The sequence below is a fragment of the Prosopis cineraria genome, unplaced genomic scaffold, assembly GCF_029017545.1.
Source record: "Prosopis cineraria cultivar Desert tree isolate PC_DT_omini unplaced genomic scaffold, ASM2901754v1 PC1, whole genome shotgun sequence".
Lineage (NCBI taxonomy): Eukaryota > Viridiplantae > Streptophyta > Magnoliopsida > Fabales > Fabaceae > Prosopis > Prosopis cineraria.
The window spans coordinates 54,010,370-54,031,123 of record NW_026555332.1 but is presented as its reverse complement, the minus strand read 5'-3'; the positions used below and the strand labels follow the sequence as shown (position 1 = coordinate 54,031,123).

General features: G+C 34.7%; 2 protein-coding genes and 1 long non-coding RNA gene across 9 annotated transcripts; 1 reads left to right on the top strand and 2 right to left on the bottom strand.

Moving 5' to 3' along the window:
• Nucleotides 1–877: 877 nt before the first annotated feature.
• Nucleotides 878–16,148, bottom strand: LOC129306016 (uncharacterized). Of its 5 annotated transcripts, XM_054946320.1 has the most exons (4): nt 14,932–16,148; nt 5,668–5,783; nt 5,264–5,298; nt 878–1,272 (listed from the first exon to the last, which is right to left on the bottom strand). In XM_054946320.1, exon 1 carries the CDS (start codon nt 15,863–15,865, stop codon nt 14,987–14,989), a length of 879 nt encoding a protein of 292 aa, XP_054802295.1. In that variant the 5' UTR covers nt 15,866–16,148; the 3' UTR covers nt 878–1,272; nt 5,264–5,298; nt 5,668–5,783; nt 14,932–14,986. The 5 variants fall into 5 exon arrangements, with proteins under 5 accessions (XP_054802295.1, XP_054802304.1, XP_054802312.1 ...); XM_054946329.1 differs by lacking the exons at nt 5,264–5,298; nt 5,668–5,783 and adding an exon at nt 8,565–8,799; XM_054946337.1 differs by lacking the exon at nt 5,264–5,298.
• On the bottom strand, nt 5,792–12,075 carry LOC129306001 (uncharacterized). 3 transcript variants are annotated; one of them, XM_054946285.1, is made up of 2 exons: nt 11,140–12,075; nt 5,792–5,965 (listed from the first exon to the last, which is right to left on the bottom strand). In XM_054946285.1, exon 1 carries the CDS (start codon nt 12,066–12,068, stop codon nt 11,187–11,189), a length of 882 nt encoding a protein of 293 aa, XP_054802260.1. In that variant the 5' UTR covers nt 12,069–12,075; the 3' UTR covers nt 5,792–5,965; nt 11,140–11,186. The 3 variants fall into 3 exon arrangements, with proteins under 3 accessions (XP_054802260.1, XP_054802268.1, XP_054802276.1); XM_054946293.1 differs by lacking the exon at nt 5,792–5,965 and adding an exon at nt 8,841–10,887; XM_054946301.1 differs by lacking the exon at nt 5,792–5,965 and adding an exon at nt 11,020–11,036.
• Nucleotides 11,360–12,776, top strand: LOC129306042 (uncharacterized). The gene is made up of 2 exons (XR_008592109.1): nt 11,360–11,787; nt 11,903–12,776. It is a non-coding gene; the product is annotated as an uncharacterized LOC129306042 (long non-coding RNA).
• Nucleotides 16,149–20,754: the final 4,606 nt, after the last annotated feature.

The window sequence follows — 20,754 nt, the reverse complement described above, 5'->3', positions numbered from 1 at the left end:
GATGTGAATGGGCATTAACATTCAGTCTCTTACGTGACAGGAATCGAGTCTTTCAAACCCAGTCAACATTGTGAAGGTAATGTATCTTTTTTAAAGTGTCGACCTTTTTTTTTTTTTTAAGGGAGGATAAGGGTCAACTATTGAGATTATGAGAAATCAGTTTATTAATATTTTCATATACATATCTGCCCTCGGTCCTTGATAGTTAATATAAGGCCCAATACACTTGTATTCACTATATTAAATAGCATTTTATTTCATAATATCCTTAATTACTGTTCCATTTTCTCTAGTCAGTGGAAAAGAGTAAAAATATAGTGAATTAATTGCAGCGGTAGCTCAAAAATTATCACGATTTTCTTACAAATTAATTGTAAACAACCAACTTAACTTCTTTTCTAAATTTTCGTGAATTAGGTAAAATGATTCTGTGGTCTGTACACAGGACAAGGACAGGAGAGAGTAATTAAACAAGTTAGGAAGATCGTATGGAATTATTTACATACGAAGGTCACCGGTTTATTTAAAAGAACAGAGTCTTCCTAAACGGCATAATGACAGCTGTTTTGCCTGCGTGTGTATTGGGTGTCACTTGCGATGGGGCTGTCCTGTATTTCTGCCAAAGAATGTACTCAGTACTCACAAACATCAACAGTAACACCATTGTGGATAACCATAGCAAATCATTAGCAAGGTCCAAGTGCAGCACGCGTATGATGAATATATAGTTGTGTATTCCTTTCCATCCCAGGAAGTGAATCTGCAGAGGCAAGCGTAACGTCGCAACACTCGACAATAATTTCCCTAGGAACATGTCCGAGATCATAAAACTCCGAAGATCAACCGAGAAACTACACCATGAAATAAAACGTAGAGGAAGACGAAAGGGCGATGGCATACCCCCCATAAGATTTAGCAATAAGCATTGATAGTAACCAGAAAGACGCAAAGCGTGCGATACAATACATTTAAAACGTCTTCGAGTTCTTTAACAAAAGAAGTGCCTTAGTATATTGCGTATCTTCTTCCACAAACTGCTACTTGCAGATTCTCAGCAAACTTTCTGAGAAATATTTATTGAACTCTGTCTGTGCCTCTCATACTCGCCAGTGAACCATAGGTACCTTTGGGCTCAATCCAAGTGCTAAGCATTGATGAAAACACTAAAAATTAGGTATAAATATATCTACACTTGCGGATTCTTAGTACAAGAGTCTGGCTCCCTTCAACCTGATGTCCTGATCCCTTGCGATTAACCAAAACTTTTAGAAGCTGAAAACATGAAACGGAAATGTAATTGTAAATATTCATATGGTGGAACAGATTAAGAAAGCAACATGAAATTAGAAAAGAGTAACGCCCCTATAGTACACTGGCTAGAAACATTAGTTCCAAGTATAGTGTCTTTCGGCTGGTCGATTAAAAAAAGTACAAGTATTATTTTGGATTCACACTCACAGTGCCCACTATCATATTCAGGAACAATTAATAGTCACAGGTAAATGCAATAGAAACAGCATACACTGATCAGACTCAGAATAATACATATTTGTTGGCCTTTCGCGCACGAGTGTGTGTGTGTGTGTTCAGTTCTCAAATCTGCCCTCAAGCGATGGAGGAGGACCACCTCTAATGGGAACAGGCTACTCACTCACTCGTCTACAGTGGGAGGTATCAGTGTATTATATATAATAAATTTGTTCCGGTGATATTGCTGTTAAAAAATTATCAACACAGAAAGAGAATATTAGGTTCAATACAGAAAGTATATCTTTTTTAAAAAGTGTGCTTGTTTTCATTCTAAAAATTACAAGGCAAATATAACAAATCATGCATTAACTTTCAAGTTATTTTAGCAGTTCTAGAATACTAGAGAAAAAATTTGTAATAGATTTTGGAGAGTCACGTTAAATGGTTAACCTGCAGAAGATGTGTCCTTATTTTTTAATACCTACACGTTTTCAAATTAACAAACATGTTAATTTTTAACATGTGTCTGCTTAAATTCATCAAATATGTTTAGTTAAATTTTGAACAAACATATGTAATTAAATTCAGATAAATAATGTTGCCAAAAGATTAATTTTAATTTTGTTCATGACCCAGGGCTAAAGCCCCTATATCATACATCCATGCTATTTTATTTGAGCACATAATAAATTCATCCTTTTACTGTACCTTTTTAATGAAACCATTCTCCATCCAGTTGGAGATCTCAAACCTCACATTCATATTAAAAACTATACAACTAGTGTCTTGTGCTATTTTAGAATATACTTCCATGTGTAGCAGAAAAATATACTATGCACCTTGAATTTTATTATATAAATAATCTATCCTATACATATATTTGATTGAATCGAAAAATATAGAAAGACAAAAGTAGAGTAGAAAATAAGAAAGAAAATAGTTCTTCTCCTACTTGAATAATAAGAGAAAATAAAAAGAAAAAAGAAAAGGGAGAGAGAAAAAGAGGCTTGCATGCGTGTTTAATTGTTTTCTCCCCAGAGTTTTCTTTTTAAAAGTAAAGAGATTCAAAACAGAAAATATGTTTCCAAATTCATCCCAGTGACTGTAGCACTCTAGATAAGAGGTCCATATCCTTTTCATGTTATTTACTGTCGCTATAGAATTAGTTACTCTTTTCTTTTGTATCTTTTTTTCTTATGCGCCAAACACACAGAATATTTTCTTTTTGCTTTTATCTTCCATCCATTATCTGTCTTGGCATATTCTTTTTCTCCTCATGCTAAAAGCATAAGCTTTTCATGAAGTTCTAGGCATTTTAAAAATTTTGATCACGGCTGTTTATGCCAGGATAAAAAACAAAATACACCTACGTGAAATCAATTTTGCCTGGACTCTAGAAGAAAGCTTTACAGATCTTGTGAAGTGCATTTGGAAGGATAAGAGCTGGCCTGAAGGGATTCAAACTTTTTCTAGGGAAGCTACTGACTAGAATAAACGAGTTATTGGTAGTATTCCCAAAAAGAAAAAAAAAAAACATGTTGAAACGTATTGAAAGCATTGATAAATACAGAAGTGAAGATGACAGGAATGGGTTGCAAAAGCTTGAACGAAATATTGGGCTAAGTACAATAAGCTTGTTGTGCAAGAAGAACTAATTTGGTATCAAAAATCGAAATGCAAGTGGCTCAAAAGGGGTGATAAAAATACTCGATTTTTTCATGCTACCACTGTTATCAAAAGACGCAAGAGGAGAATTGAAGCCTTAAAGGATGATGAAGGAAATTGGGCGTCTGATCAAAATGTGCTAAAAGAGATGGCTTGTGAGTTTTTTCAAAATCTTTATACTAAGGAAAGTGCCGGCACGGAACCAGATAGTGTGCCTAGGTCCTTTCATAAGCTTTCTGACTTTGCCTTGGGAAATATTCAGAAAGAAGTGACACAGGAGAAGATCAGAGAAGCTATTTTCTCCATGGGTACCCTTAAAGCTCTAAGATCTAACGGTCTTCTAGTTCACTTATATAAGTTTCACTGGGGTATTATTGGCAGCAAAATGTGTAATTTTATTCAGCGCTTTTATTTGATCCTAAAAAAATAAGGGATATCAACCAAACACATATATGTTTGATCCCCAAAGTGGAGCCCCCTACCTATTTAAAGGAGCTTAGACCGATCTCTCTTTATGATGTTCGTCTTAAGATTGTCACAAAAATTCTTACTATCTCAAAGAGCATTTTAACTACCTCACTAAGCCAAGCCAGTGTAGCTTTATTACGGGGCGTCAGAGTTGTGACAACATCATTATTGTCCAAAAAGCCTTACACTCTACAAGAGCAAGGAAGAGAAAGAAAGGCTACATGGCTATCAATGTGGATATAGAAAAAGCATATGATCGCCTAGATTGGAATTTTATTTCTCATACCTTGGAGTGTCTTAGACTTGGACCACATTTCATTCAGATTATTATGACTTGCATAATCACGGCTTCTATTAAAGTTCTTTGGAATGGGGAAGAGTCTAAAGAGTTCCAGCCTTCAAGAAGGAAAAGACAAGGAGATCTTCTAAGCTCTTATATCTTTGTCCTTTGCATGAAAAGATTGGATAAGTTAATTCAGGATCTTCGTAGGAAAAAGTAATGGAAACCTTTGGAAATCTTTGAATCTAGGCCTTCTATATCACACTTATTTTTTGCTGATAACCTTATTCTTTTCCTGAGGCTTCCTTTGAAGAAGTTGTTTTGATCAAGAAAGCTATGTCAAATTTCTATATGGTCTCGGGGCATAGAATGAATTTAGGGAAACCTAAGCCCTCTTGTTCTAAAAAAAGTCAGCAGGCAACTTTCCTCTAATATCAATCAACACCTTGGAGTGGGTCTCAAATACTTTAGAGTTCCTTGGCTTCACAATTAAATCGCCAAAGGTATGCTCATGCTTATTATTCAAAAAGTTCAATCTAGGCTTTCTTCTTGGAAAAGATCTTTTCTAAATATGGCTGGTAGAACAGTGCTCGTTATGTCTGTCATCTTAGCACTCCTATCCTATATTATGCAAACCATGCATATCCATGTCGGCTTTTTAAAGGAGATTGATAAACATAGTGAAAATTTTTTCTGGGCTAATAGGGAGGATCAAAAGAAAATACATCTTATTTATTGAAATACCATTAGAGAAAGCAAAAAAATGGGGGGACCAGGTATAAAGAAGTTGCAAACCCAAAATCAGGCTTTTTTGATGAAATTGTGTGAAGGACCTCTTTCAAACGTCGATACACCCTTTAGGTCAAATGCTTGAGATCTAAATATAGATGTGGGGAAAGTTATCATTCCAATGGTTGTTAAAAAGAGGTTTACCTCCTATAATTGGAACAACATTGTTAAAGTTTGGGACATTTTTCTTCAAAGGGTGAGCAAGAAAATTAACAATAGTAAAACCACTAGCTTTTAGTGGGATCATTGGGCTCCCTTAAAAGGACCCTTAATTGAATATGTGACCAATAGATACATTGCTTTTAATGCCCATGCTAAGGGTTGTGATTTTTATTCTAGTTCGGAAGGATGGGATATTTGTGCTCTTCGACATTATTTCCCTAATACTATTGTTGATAAATTTTTGACTTTCCCTCCTCGAACTAGTTAGCAGAATGATGGTTTTTGATGGAGACCAGCTAGCAATGGTTGGTTCTCTATCAAATCTACTTACTCTTTCCTTAAAAGTGGCACATCTAATGACTAATGGTCTATCTTAGATTTGATCTGATTTATGAAAGTGGCCTTTATCGAAGAAAATCATATACTTACCATGGCAAGTCCTGCATGAGTGGCTCCCAAGCAACCTTATTAGAGCAAAGAAATGCATTACTCAAAATGCTTGATGTCCCTTTGATTGTGGATGTGATGAGAGTGACATGCATATATTGAGAGATTGTAAAAGAGCAAGAGAAACATAGGAGAAAATTATCAATAATATTTTTCATAACAAATTTTTCTCATGCAGCTTGTAGGATTGGTTTCAATGGAACACAAGTCAAAATTTAAGAGGCTAAATATTTCAAACTCGAAACTGGATGAAGATCTTTGGAACCATCTGCTGGTTAATATAGACAACAAGATGCGAGGAAATTTTTAATGGAACACAACACAATGTCGAGAACATTATCAGTGCATGCAGATCGAAACTGATGGAAGAAAGAGGTGTACAGCACCTTAACTTATTGGGTAATTCTCAGACAGATGTGTAAGATTCCATTTGGGTTGCTCCAGCTGTTGGTACTTTATGCTTGGATATGGACGCTTCAGTAAATCAAAACAATAGTGCAGCCTGTGGAGGATTACTCAGGGACTCAAAAGGAAATGGATTATAGGTTTCACATGCAATTTGGGGCACATACCAATCACAATTGCAGAAGTCAAGGCAATCAAACATGGGACTGAGGTCTGCAACCTTGTTCATGCCGGGAAAGTTTGTGTGACTTCAGACTCAATGGAGGCTATAGATTTAACCTATCGAGGCATAGCCAGGGATCACCTTTTTATAATGATATTGTGGAACTTCAACAACTTATATGTGAACATTAGAATCTAGAACTATAACACAGTCATCGTAAGGGAAACATGTGTGCAAATTTTCTTGCCAAGCTCGTCCATGAGGGGCCAGACTACTTGCAGCTTCTTCATGACATTCCCACAAACTATATTAATCTAAGTTTACAGGACCACAACAAGGTTAATACCTTATGTAGGCTGCTTTAATCTTCTCTTTTTTTGTTTATTTTTCCTTTAGCTTTTTTGCTAGCCTTTTCCTAGTAGAAAAAAGAAGTTAAGTTCTTTTACTATCACATGCTAAAATTAGTTTAATAAATATTTAAAAAATTACCCTTGAATCTTTTTTGGACAAGCACTATACTTACAACATTCATGCACGCATGCATATAGGGGAGGTCGGCCTGTTATTGATCACATCCTTGTTACTTGAAAAGTATCATTAGAACATTCAACTTATCGTAATTTGTTGTTGTGATCCATCCATCAAACTAGTATCATTAAAGTTGCCCTCGCTCAATGTTCGATTCTATCTCTATTAGTATCTTGGATTAAGCCACATTTCTTTTAAAGCACTCCCTCCGTCCCAAATTATAAGACACTTTTAGATAAAATCTCATATATCAATAAATCTCATTAAACACTTTATTACCTTATTTTTTCAAGACAAAAATATAAATTTTTAAAAATGTCCTTCATTTAATACTTCATTGGTGAAATAATATTAAAGAGAGATAATATATAGGAAGGGTAATATTGAAAAAGCATCATTAATGAAACCTTATTTTTATCAAAGTGTCTTATATTTTGAGATATTAAATCTTTCCTAAAAGTGTCTTATAATTTGAGATGGAGGAAGTATATTGTATTATATATTTTAGAACAAACAAATTTAAGCCTGAATCTTTTATTTGGTGTAATATTGGGTAGATGTGAGTCTTGTGCATTGAAAAATATTTCAAGCAAGCAGTATTGTTTCTAACTTCTAAATAACATTTCCTTCTTCTATAAATTGTATATAATATTAATCCTAATGATAATAATAATTTGTATATATATTTTTATCTGACCATAATAAACAAACTCGTCACACTATCTATGCTCCTAACAATTTCATTCTTTGTCCGATATATATGAAGCGCTTTAAATCTCATATTTATAATTAATAGAAACTATAAAGCAACTGTATGTATATTTTTGTACGGTCCCCATCTCGTATTTTCACATAAGTAATTATTACTCCTCCTGTCCCGCAGTATAAGATGTTTTTTTTTTAACAAAATTACACATATCAATAAAACTAATTAAATATACTTTACAATAGTATTAATTTAAAAAAACATAAATAGAGTTTCTCAAAAGTACCCTACACAGTATTAATGTAAGAAAGTATAAGGGGATCAAAGTAATATTGGAACAAATATAATTAATACAATTTTATTTTTATCAAAATATCTAATAATTTAAGATGGACAGAGTAATTTACTATAAAATAATGAAAATTTTAGTCTTTTAAATTTCTCTCAATTATTGATTTAACCTCTTAAATTTAATTTTTACCAATTTAATCTCTTATATATTTTTTCTTAAATTATCATGCAAATCCTTTAAATATTAAAACACAAGTTAACTCTTAAAATAATTTAATGTGTAAAGTATATTAATAATTTGAGATATATATAGCTAAAAGATAACAAATTAACTCAAAAATGAGTTTAATTTATATATAATTCCTTACAATGTGTTTTAATTTGTTCTATTGTTTTTAAAATTTTCAAAATCTGTTTATTTCCTACCTAAATAATTATACTTTTTTTTATTAATCTATATGCAAGTCATCAACATTCTATTATCCAAGTATGTAAATTTTAATAATGTAATCTCTTTTTTAAGTAATAAGAACTAAGTTGATGATTCAAGTAAACTTAAAGAATTAAGTTAATAAAATTTAAATTTAAAAGATCAAATTAATAATTAAAACAAATGAGACACTAAAAGTTATACCCCTCCGTGTAAGAATATAAGATATTTTTAACCAAATCTCACCTCCAATAAAGTTATTTATTTTTAAACTAATCCTATCTTTTTATATTTATCCCTATTAAATACCCTAAAATAAACAAAGTGATTCATTTACTAAGGGTAAAAAAAGCAATGATTACAATTTAAAAGATTAAAAATACCATATATTTTTAACATCCAATTCCTTAAAAAATACCTTACATTTTTTAATTGAGGGAGTATTATCCTTTACTCTTCCAATCTTCCTTATCAATTTCTACCAACCTTATCAATATTAATGCAAAAAAATATAAGAAATAAAAATATGTAAAATTTTAAATATACCATTGTATAACAAATTCAAAAAGTGATACACGTTATTTTTTTTCTCTTATAAAGGATACTTTTAAAAATATTTTTTAAATATTATTTAAAAAACTACACCATAATTTATAAATAAAATTAAATAAATTTTTTAAAATGTGTTTTATAAATGAAATGGGAGGAAGTATTATATATTGATATATTCAAGAACGACTGCCAAAAAAATATAAAATACCTTAACGGCGCTCCACAGGCTATAGCTATGTGAGTTAAAAAGACAACAGGTAAGTAATCATCCAATCACCAGGTGGTAGTGGTCAGGGGAGCAAGAGACTGTGGTTGCCTTTAACAGAAGACACATCATGTGGATATGAATACAAAAGGATAAAATATAAAATACGCATCCACATCAGAGCACGTGCCTCCCTTCAGATTTGCAAATAATTTGTCGACCATATACCATGTATACGCTGACAATGACAAAGACAAATACCTATAATTTATTGGCTAAAGCTTGATCTATAAAGTAATGATGCGGCTAAAGATATACGTGTAACATAACATGATAGGTGAGTCATGATATATATATTTTTATTAATTTTCTAGAATATAATAAAGATGAGATATAAAATATAGACATATCAACACATATCAACACACATATAAAACATAAAAAGGTATCAACTCAAATTATTAAAAACATGTTTAAATAAAGCTCATGGAAAACCAAAAAAAAAATAGAAGTCTAAATAATTATTCAAATGTAAAAATAATGATTATGACAAGCTATAATTTAAATTATAAGCCATATGAGACTACCTCAAGTGATAAAGAACAGGGCAATGTGGGTACGGTATTTTTAAAAAAATAGAAAATAAATTCCACATTCATTTTGAAACAACTTAGACCGTATCGGTTCACTTCAAAATGTACTGACCCAGAAAAAAAGGGGAGGCCATAAATTAGATAAATATTGAAGCCGGAGTTGTACATCATAACGGATTTATTGATATATTTTTTTCCCATGTCAAATTTTGTTAGGAATAAGTAGATGTATTCCTACTTAAAGCAAGCGTAAAATATTAATTTTGACCCTAATTTGTGAATCATATTTCAACTCAAATTATATTCCCTATCTAAGCATCCAATCTGCAGCCAGGTTGATTAAACATTGTCTCTTCAACTTGTTGGTTTATCACATCATCGTACACTACTACACTATACAATCAACATAATCAATATTGATTTTAAGATATCGCAAATCAATGGCTAGATACCAAATCTTTGGATATCTTCTAAATCTTTGTTCCTTCACCACTCCGTACATTTATTTATGTAATCCTTCAACAAAAAGTTTCCATTTTATAGTACCGTATCATGCATCCAACACATCAATATTTTGAAGGCAGAGATCTTCACCGTTTGCTAAGTAAATGTCCCACATCTAAAGAAACAAGTTTACCCTCCGGTCTCATAGTTCAGAATATGTTATTCTTTAATTTTACCAACGTTTCTATGTCATAAATTTTACTCTCATATTCTATTAATATATAACAATGACAAGTGATGAACATGCGCGAGTCTGAGTGAGTGTATGCTGCATTTCCTAACAAAGAGCGAACCACAGCACACTCAAATTAAGACTAGAGACCTTTATCTAGTCTTGGGACTGTTACTGTGTCGCGGCAAAAATCAAGCACATAAATAATGCGTTTGGTAAGCTTCTCCCAGGGAGATTTCGAAGTTTAATATTGATTCTCTATGTGTGTATCTGGTTTTCGATTTGCATCTAACAAAAATCCATTTGAGGGATCCAACTATTTGTTGGATTTCATAAAAACATATCCTAAATGTGCCTTGAATATACTTTTGAGAGTTACGCATGCTGGCCCTGAATAGATACATAATGTGATAATATGAATTCTTCACAAAACGAGGCATTCTGATAAGCATATATAATTGAATAAAAGATACGTATGTGATATATCAGAAACACCGGCATAAATTGAGGAGCAAATACCAAGCGCCATAGTATAGAACTTGAGTAGGATAAGTTGACCTTATAAAGAATCTATACATGCATCTTGTTTAAGTGCATCCCTAATTTATTTTATAATGTATAGCCTGCGCTCATTCTTTTTCAGATTGATCGTCTATCGTGGATAGACATGCTGTGCAGCTCCGTTCACAATTTAGCTATAAGGTCAAGCAAGGGACGAGGGTGCGGCCCAGCTGTTGCAAAAATGTGATGGCTACATATATACAGTATACACACTACAAACAAAGATATATAATTGCTAAGTTGCCATAGCGTTACATATAACCCAAGGCCAACTCAGGTTCTCTCCAATTAACCCTATAAACTGCCCTGCAACAGCAAGTCAGTGATTTTGCACAATAAACTAACAGCGTATTGGTCTTCCCAGAAAGCTAGATGACAAAGTATTTTCCATGTGTCGGGTGTGTAGGGTCAATGTGAATATTGTTTGGTGGGTGCATGTTATCTTTATCCAATGCCTTCTTTCTTTTGCTAACTATTGGTTAGTTCGTTGCCGATTCTACGGAAGGAAAAGCAAATAGGTCAGCAGCTTTCGTGGATTTGATAAACAAAACCTTATATTTACTGTTTTGAGATAGTGAAGAATCCGCCTAACCCCATCTATAGATAGAGACTGTCTTCCTAATCTGGCCCCATTGAGTATTGATCCTGCCGTCCCCCCCCCCCCCACACACATTTATATTTATCGATTAGCATTCTACTTTTGATAAGAGACATTGACCATATTCAGCTTGCTTACTATTTGCTATACCTGTACGATTCATCTTCGAAAGCAACATTGATCTCGTTTAATATTAGTTAGCGACCCAACTTGAGGGCAGCTTTTACGTCCAACCTCCATGCAAATCCACCACAGTCCATTCTCCACGCATCACAAGGAACCATCTGCGAGAATTTCCCCTTCCACCACGTGTACTGCACTTTCAACTGGCACGTGAAAGCACTGTACGCCAATCGTTCTCTCATCACTAATCTCACCTCCATCTCAGGTGGCTCTTCATCTTCATGATGATTCAGGCCCATGACCATCTTCCTAAACGCTCTATTCACCCACACAACCCTATTTAACCTGTCTGATACGAACCCTGGACACGTATCCCCTCCCAGATTAGTTAAATTCTCCATGTCTGTACGCCCTAACCCTAGCGCATCCATGCACGTCTCACTCACGTAGTCCACCGTTACCCACGTTTCCGCTTCCTTCCTCCTTGGAGACATCACTGCTATCTCACCTAGCGCTTCCTCACGATCATTCATCAAGTTCAAGTTCAGGTTCAAGTTCAGCCGAATAAAAGGGCCACCATCTTCCTGACATTCATACATACTAGCACTATCCCAGGCTCCACCTTTTGATGAGACCCTTTGTTCCGCACGATTCTCCTGTAACAGTTGCAGCGTGGTCTCCGACCTGCTTTTTAGTTCTTCTAGTTGTGCTACAGAACGCTCCCTACCGTTCTTAGACTCTTTACCACTCCTCCGAACCCTAACGTACTTTCTCTTGGTTCTCCGTGCAGGAACAACGGCGATATCCCTAAACGTCGGCGATGGACCAAGTAGAGGCCCTCCGACCTCCGGCTTTGGAGCGATGGGTCGGAATCTTAGCATCAACCTGTTGATCATCGTCTTATCCTGCACACTACCGGCGCATCTCACGGAGCGCCACCCCTCGCCGCCATCCATGCTTATCCTACCCACCTAGCACAGCACTACCACCAGGTCATCGTGGGATCCAAATTTGTGTCTCTCTCTTCTCGATCTGCGGGTGCGGGTGCAGGTTCCGAAGCAATTATTCTCTTCCGCTGAGGGCTCAAGAGGAGGGGAGCCGGTGGGCCAAGTCGCTACCAAACTAGACAGAGGGGGCAATGAGAGAGGGTGAAAAAGGCAAAGGAGATCGGTCACGTGTCCAGTTAAAAGTCCAATTCCATTGGTAGAGTGGTGTTGGGCCAGCGATAAAGTGATGCACCCGGCACAATGGAGTACGCAGAGATGGTCCCACCAAAGGACCAATCAGAATAGAGAAGGTGTCCAGCACTGCCGAAAGCATGGTACACGTGGGCTGTTCCAATGAAAACATCACTGTGGGATGAAGTGGAGAAGAGGGACTTGGGGTTGGGGAGGTTCCAGAATAACCACACGTGGTTGGGTTCTATTCGTGGCCTCGTCCATATTAAACGGGTCTGGCCGATTCCCCACTCGAGAGCATGTTCGTGAACTTCACGACCCACCCAGACGGCTGTCTTTTCATGAGAATCGTGATGCGTGAGTCTCACGATCGTGACGGCCAAAGAATAAGAATGTTTAGATATATTTACATCCAAAATTAATGGATGTACCATATAAGACACGTTGCAGTTTTTTAGATGAGCGGATCTCGGCTAAGATTTCTTATGTCACTGTCTCGCATTAGGTGTTACATCCCTGCCACGTTCCACTACCCCTCCCCCACGTTATCTGTTTCTTTTCTGTTGTAAATCCTCCTTCATTTATCACAACTGATAATAAATTAATAACCCTAACTTCATTATGGTGACGATTCGATCACGCTCTTCTTCAAGAAAACAAGATATAATGAGGCAGGTTTTTCAACCACATAATATTATAAATGCGTGTGTGTATCTCTATCTTACAGTGTGCATAAAAAAGTAGTACCTACGTAACAAATTAATAAATTATTCGTAAATTTAATGCCAAAGGTAACTTTCTTTATCTGTAGTTAAACAACATTTCGTTTATTTATATTTCTTAAACAAATTGATCGCAATCACTTCTTTCAATCCATCATCTTAAGCTGCTTCATTATGGTTCTTTTTTCTTCGTCAAATTTTTTTCCTCCTTTGATTACATTGTCAAAAAATTTTGAGAACTCTCGTGTATATAATTCTGCATGATGTTTGAACTTGATATAACATTGCGGAGTTTTCTTTTCTCTTTTTTGTAATCTTTAATGAGTATTAAGTTTTTAACAACCAGGACCAAAACGAGTAGCAAGTTGCAGTGTTTATATGTCATGAATAATATAATTTATTTACTCTATTTTCTTATAAAAATACTTATAATAACTGATTCCATTAAGCACATATTAAAGCATAAAATAATGTAAACATTAAAGGATTCCCCCCGTTTTCCGAACGCTGTACAAATGTGAGTCTATTTCAAGCTTATTTTAAGAGAATTTTTTATATTACATATAGCATTAATATTTGAATATTTATCTGAAAACTTGCTAATTAAACCTACCCAAGAATTTCTTTAGTTTCATCTTCTACAAGAACCATGTGGTAAGGCCCCACTCCATACTTTTCACGGTACTACCTATCGGGTCCTTTCTCTGGTCCAAAACTGTAGTCCTCTCCTCAACATTATCATCATTATTTTTTTCCTATTACCCGTCCATTATCATTATTAAAACATGTTTAAGTTCTCTGCTTGCTTTTATAGCTATTCTTAACATCAAACAGCGGCCGCTACCTACCCAATAAATAGCACTGGAACTTGCAAGCTGAACACCTGCCACTCTTTTCAGCCACAAGCCTCTGCTCTTGGTCAAAAACGCCAGCTCCCCTCACCCTTTAATTTCTCTCTCTCTCTCTATATATATATATTTTATAAAAAAATTTTTTAATGAAAGACCCTTAATAAAAAATAAAAAAAATTCTTAAATTTTTAAAACTTCATTAAAAGACTCTATAAAATTTCTGTCAAATTTATGACAAAAATAATAAGCTTATATTTATTTAAATGAATAACATAAATAATTTATTCATTCCTATATTATATGTCTTTCGTTTACTCACAAAATATTATTTTTTTTTTACTTTACTTATTTATAACTCTAATTTTATTTAATTTTATTATAAGTGTTAGTTTAATAATAAGATAACTTGTTCATTTTCATAAATAAATAAAATAAAAAAATGAATAACATTTCATAAATAATACAGTATGAGAACGAATAAATAATTATATTGTTCATTTAAATAAAAATAATTTTATTATTTTCATTATAAATTCAAACAAAATTTTTTTACCGACCTTTCAGTGAAATTTTAAAAATTCATACGTCCTCTTTTTTATTATTTTTCATCAAGAATCCCTCATTAAAATTTTTCTTATTTTATACGTTAGGAATAAGAATATTTGAGTATAGTAGTACATGCATTTTATTTAATACAATTAAATTAGATTATAAGATTAAGAATATAGACAATTCCCATAGTTTATTTAGCCCCTATGGAGTGTCAGTGCCAATATATATTAGTACATAGTTAAGCTAAAGTGGGAGCTGTCACAGACTAACAGGTATATACAGAAATAAGGCAAAGGCATTCCGAAGCCTCAGGGGGAACAGTGCCATGCTTTATCGGTAAGATAATTGCTATGGTATTGTTGTTCTTCCCATTTATTAGCTTTTGTCGTCTCTCAGGTCCCAAGAGAGAACCAAGACCAGAAAAGGACCACGACCACTTCCCACATCCCACCCTAGCGAATAAGCAGAGAGCAGCTAGCTATGAGTTTTCGATTTTCTTCAAACGTAAAATAGTACCTGATAAATGGGCTCCAGCACTCTATTCCATCTCTTCCTCCTGAATTCTGGTTTCTCAGAGACCCAGGCTGAGGGCAGCCTGGATGTCTAGCCTCCATGCAAAGCCACCACAGTCCAGCTTCCAAACATCACACGGCACCATCTTCGTCCACTTTTCCTTCTGCCACGTATACTGTAATCTCACCCCGCATGTAAATGCCTCGTATGAATAGATCACGTTATCCTTCACCTTCAACCGCACCACTACCTCCTCTGGTGACCCTCCCGCCTCATTCCCTCTCACCATCCTCCTGTACGCCTCGTTCACCCATCCGACCTTGCCCGTACCGTCTGATACGAACCCCGGACACGTGTCGCTCTCCAGATTCTTTACCTTCTCAGCGTCCGTGCTACCTAATCCTCCTAAGTTCGTGCACGTGTACCCCACGCTCTCCACCGTCACCCACGTCTCCACCGCCATCCGCGCGCCGTTCGTGGTTCCCGTCGTTGTCCACGGCCTCGTCGGTTCCGGATTTCCCGAGATCTCGACTTTCTCCACTGTCACGTCCAGATCAGCGTTTTTACACCATGATCTCCCGGCGATCCAGCCGCCCGACGGTTCACTCTTCTCCGGCATCAACTGAAGAGTCACAACCGCGTTGTCCGAATCGTCTGTCATCCCAGATCTCTCAGAAGATCTATTATTATTATTATCCTTTCTCCCACATCCACTGTTCCTCCGAACCCTAACGTACTTCCGCTTCGCTCTCTTGCCCGAAAGCAAGACGTTACTCGTGTTTTCCGGCACCGTAGCTCCGGAGGCAGAACCTCCGGCGACGGGTTTCGGCGCGATCGGACGGAATCTGAGCATTATTCTGTTAACTACGGTTTTATCGCGAGCGGCATCCCCGGTGGCACGTGCGGCTAGGTTGCTCCATACATCTCCACGGTCCATAAATATCTGGGGATTCCTAATCGGGGTCGTGCGCCTCCTAGGTATGAGCCGAAGTTGCTTGTTCTCTCTCCCTTGCCGAGAGAAGGGATGGGGAAGAGGGAGGAAACGAAAATGATAACGGCAGCACGGTGGCTGGGTGAAGAAGCAACACGTGTCTAGGGCAACAGAAAACAGTAGAGGGATGTGATTGGATGAATTTTAATTTTCGTGGGGCCCGCGGAAACAAAAGTGGCGTATCTGGGATGCGTAATTCGAGGCCTGTGATTGGTCCCACGGCGGAGCCAATGAGAGACTCGAGAGTGTCCTGCACTCCTGGAAAGAAAAGGGGTACGTGGCATCCTGACAGCGAGCACCATATTCTCTATTCTCTCTCTTTGCTTCAAGAATCAAGTGCAATGCGCTACCCCTTGCTCTACCCCGAGGAATTTCGAGGATTTTAACTCGTGGTTTCCTTTAATTGGCCAATAACAATCTCGTTCCGCTCTCAAACAGTTGACTTGTCCTCCTCCATCACTCTCTCAATCGGCGCGTGGTGTGACGTCCCTTTCATGATATCTTTGTGGATGGTGGATTTACATTGGTCTATCGATTTGGGCCCCGCCCAGAACTTAGAAATGACCTGTAACAAGGGGTGAAAATAGATTGGACAATTAAAAAGGATCTATCACTTAACCTACCTTAATCTTACCTAGCCTCTTTTATGCAAATAGATCAAGTTTATATTTATAAGCAAGCTTATTTTTACGAAGTTCGGTATATGAGTTTGATAGGCTAGTCTATTTAATTTTAAAAATATAAATTATTATATAATATGTTTTATCAAATATTATGATACTTATTTCATTTAAAAATGTAAGGTATTTTTTAAAAAGTTGAAATGTAAAAAATATAAAATATTTTTAGTCTTTTGAGATGTAATCATTATCATTTTTTTAAAGTATTTTTATTGATAATAACTTTATATTTATTAAATGGTGTTTAATAGAAGTAAATATAAAAAGATAAGGTTAGTTTGAAAATAGGTAATAACTTTATTGAGGGGTAAAATTCAGTAAAAAATATTTTATATTTTTTAATAGATAGAGTATCATATATCAAGATTATTAATGTCTCTGACATAAGGTTAAAATTATTTTGTAAAATTGTTGAGTAAGGCTTGGAAAAAAAAAAGCTCATTATTGATTGCCTGCAAGATAGAGTTTTACATTCTCATTGTTGACAAGTTAAATTTAAGCATCCATTTATAAATCATCACCAAAAAGGGTTGCATGATATTTATGCACCTGAGAATGAGGATTTGGGTGAAAATTGATAAAAGTTGTTAGCTTTTGAAAGTATTCAACGAAGCCATAAATATCATCTTAAGTAGTGAATACCTTATTTCTAACTTACATCTTGCTAAAGTTCATAGAGTGAAATAAATAATTGATAATGTATCAAAGGATTCAAATTTGTTTGTTAAAGAAGTGGCGTAACCTATGAAAAAAAAAATTGACAGATTTAGGGAGAATATAATTTGTTGATGGTTATTGCAAATGTTTTGGATTCAAGGATCAAGTTAGATGCTATTGAAATAAGCTTTTCATTTACATACTAGCTAAAAAGTGAGGTTAAGCAAAGTGTTTAGAAGGTTAAAAAGATATTGTGGAATTTGTATAATGAATACATAGACTTGTGTGAAGATAATCCATCCTCAAATGTTGGACGAGTAGGTGTTAATGGCATTGTCACTTCACAAGTTATTGAACAAAGAAGACCTAAAACAAGAATGCAACAAATGTTATCAATGGTGAGTTAAAGACAATCAATTCCTTTGGCCAGATCAGAGAGAATGATCCTTATATTTCTCTTGTTAATTATGGTGCTTCTTTCTATGCCTTGAATTGGTGGAAGAGTAGTAATTCCAAGTTTTATCAGAGATGGCATTTGATATATGATCTGTTCTTATCCTAACTGTGGCATTGATTAAAATCTACATCTAGTGCTAGAGATAAGATAATTAATGAATGCTATGCTAAATTGAATGAATAAGCTATTGGAATCCTCATTTATGGTGGAGACTGGCTCTGTAATAAATTTAAGTTGAAGAGAAAAAAAATAAGAACCCTAACTTCATTGCATTTTTTAATGGTTGTTTTAGACAAGTATTTGATTATATCTCTATTATTAATTCATTTTTTCATTGTGTGGGATCCATTTGAGCAATAAGTGATAATATTAAAGGCCTAATTAGCGTTGCACCTTATATTGGGTGTTCTAAATGTCTAGTTGTTCTAGACTTACAGTGCTAAAAAACCATTAGCTTGTCTCTTTATATTTCATCATGTTACAATTTACTTTGACTGAGACATTCTTGTTACTATTACATGATGTTTTTTCCTTGTTGAATTTTAAGTAGATCATGTTCTTGAATTTTTATTAGACTGTGTTATTGCGAGATAATTAGGCTTTTATGGCCTTTGAAGTCTTAAAAATATATCTATTTAATAGGTTTTAAATATGCTTCCATGCCATGCAACCTTTTGATAGGCTTAAGCTTGAGCCACATAAAAAATCTCATATAAATTTTAGGCTAGGTTTAGATTTTTGGCTTACCATATAAGCTCATGCCTATTTATAACTAAAACTTAGCTTGACCTATTTTTACTCTTGTGTGCTATAGTGCTTGAGCTTCACTTGCTTATACTTAGGCATTATATGTTCACAAGTGAGTATGCACATACCTGTACTTTACTAACCAGATGCTTGGATAAAATAATAAAAGGTAAAGGTTTACTTTTACCCTTAAAATATTTCAATATAAGCTTCCAGTAGCATAAAGTTCTTGTCCTGGTAATATTGCCCTTCAAGTAATTAAAACAGAGCAATTTTATCCTCGGTGTTAAATCTCAAACATTAAATGTTAAGTTGGTAAGAGGGGAAGGAGTTTGACCCAAAATGTCCTGCCACATCATTTGACCTATCCTTTGTCTGACAACTTCAACCTCATTAATTATCATCTTCTTTATCTGACACCCCATTGCTTATACATGAGAATGCCTAATCATATATAATGCCTCTGCACACTTGGCTTCCACAAGTTCCTCCTTTGACACGTGGATCTTTATATAGTGTATTTAGCAACTCGAATCGAATCCATTTTCTATTGTTGAGTTTAGATGATTCCTGTTTATGCATGGCTTGCAACCTCTTTAGTGTGGGTGACTTATTGCTGCCTACTGTTTTGGTTTCAAAAGGACCTAGACTACTACTACCTTCTTTAGCAATACCAGATTCATCCCATTAGCAATTCATCGTCGAAAATCCACATCATCCTTCTTTGTCTGGCCGTTTCAACCAACGACACACCAATAAAAGCCTTCTCCTTTATCGTTGAAGAAGGAGACCTAAATTCTCATTATTGTCAAAATTGATTAGCTTGCTCTTTCATTACACGCAAGGCAATCAACAAAAGATCCCACTGTTCGATCTTTCTCTGGCGCTTATCTTTAAGCTTCAACAAGGTTCACTTCTTGCGCTATCTCTATTGCTGTAACACTGCCAATTGATCCACATTTTGCAATGGATGAAACATGAGCCGCCATGGGGTTAAGGTTAAGACGGTGCCTCTTGCGCTTGTAGGTGAAGCAATCCTCATTTTAGAGCTCTTAGTCATCGTCTTCCTGAGATGATGTTGCTAAATTCATGATGGCAGTTGGTGGAGAATTAAGTAATGAAATAAGAGAGAAAATTCAAGCCAAGTCACACATATTTGTGGGAAGCAAGTCCCACTAACTTTGACTAATGAATGCTTGTAAAGATTTAACGTTAGAGGCAAATTGCTTTGTTTTAATTACTTAAAAAGCAATATTGCTTTGACAAGAACTTGAAGCCGCTAGGTGATCCGACCAAAATACTTTAAGTGCAAAAATTAATAATAACAACAAAAGTACAAGCTTGTTTGCAATTGATTAGAAGTGGCAATTACATTTTATGATCAAAGAAGAAAACAAGGACTTGGCTTTCCTACCCTCTCTTTCCCTTCCACGCTATTAGATTTTTTATTTTTTATTTTTTATTTTTTTGCCGTAGCTCACCATTAGATCTTATTATAATAGTTAAATTTTGACTTAGAATTATAATGACTTTTTTTTTACAATAATAGTTAAATCTTAATGATGGAAAAGTAGGGGCAAAGTGGGAGGGGGAAAAGAAGGAAAGAAGTTTAGTTTGAAAAATAGTACTCTATTTGTTTGTAATAGTAATTCATTCTAATTTGGAACGTGAGTTAGATAACTAATTCATAATGATTTTAAAAATTAGTTAATTTAATTTTTTATTAAAAAAATGTGTGTTACTTTTCTTAAAACACCTTCCCTTCTTAATTATTTTCATCAACAATTACTATTTAAAGGGGATGAAAGAGATTGAGATCTTACTTTAAAGATCAAAACAAACTATTCAACTAGTTCCAACATAAAATGGAACAATTATGAAAGGTGAGGTGTTTTAATATACAAGTTATAAATTTATTGGAGTAATTAATGATTTTGTCTAAAATGCCTATAAAAAACTTGACTCACCTTGAAGTGAATTATACTTGCAACCTTTCCCGTGCAGGAAATGATGAGCATTAATTGTAGATAGAGTAGAAAGATGAAAAAAATTTGAGATGCAGTTTAGTTAAAATTATTTTATTATTTCGTACTCGACCTATATTTTTAATTAAATTTTATTTTTTAATAAAATAATTATTTATTTTTAAATTAATTTTATTTTTTATATTTACTCTTAAATAATATGGCGTTTCATTCTAAAATAAATATAAAGTAAGTTATTCAATAAGAATATTTAAAAAAAGATAATATTTTATTTTAAAAAACTATTATTATTTTATATTTTTAATATTT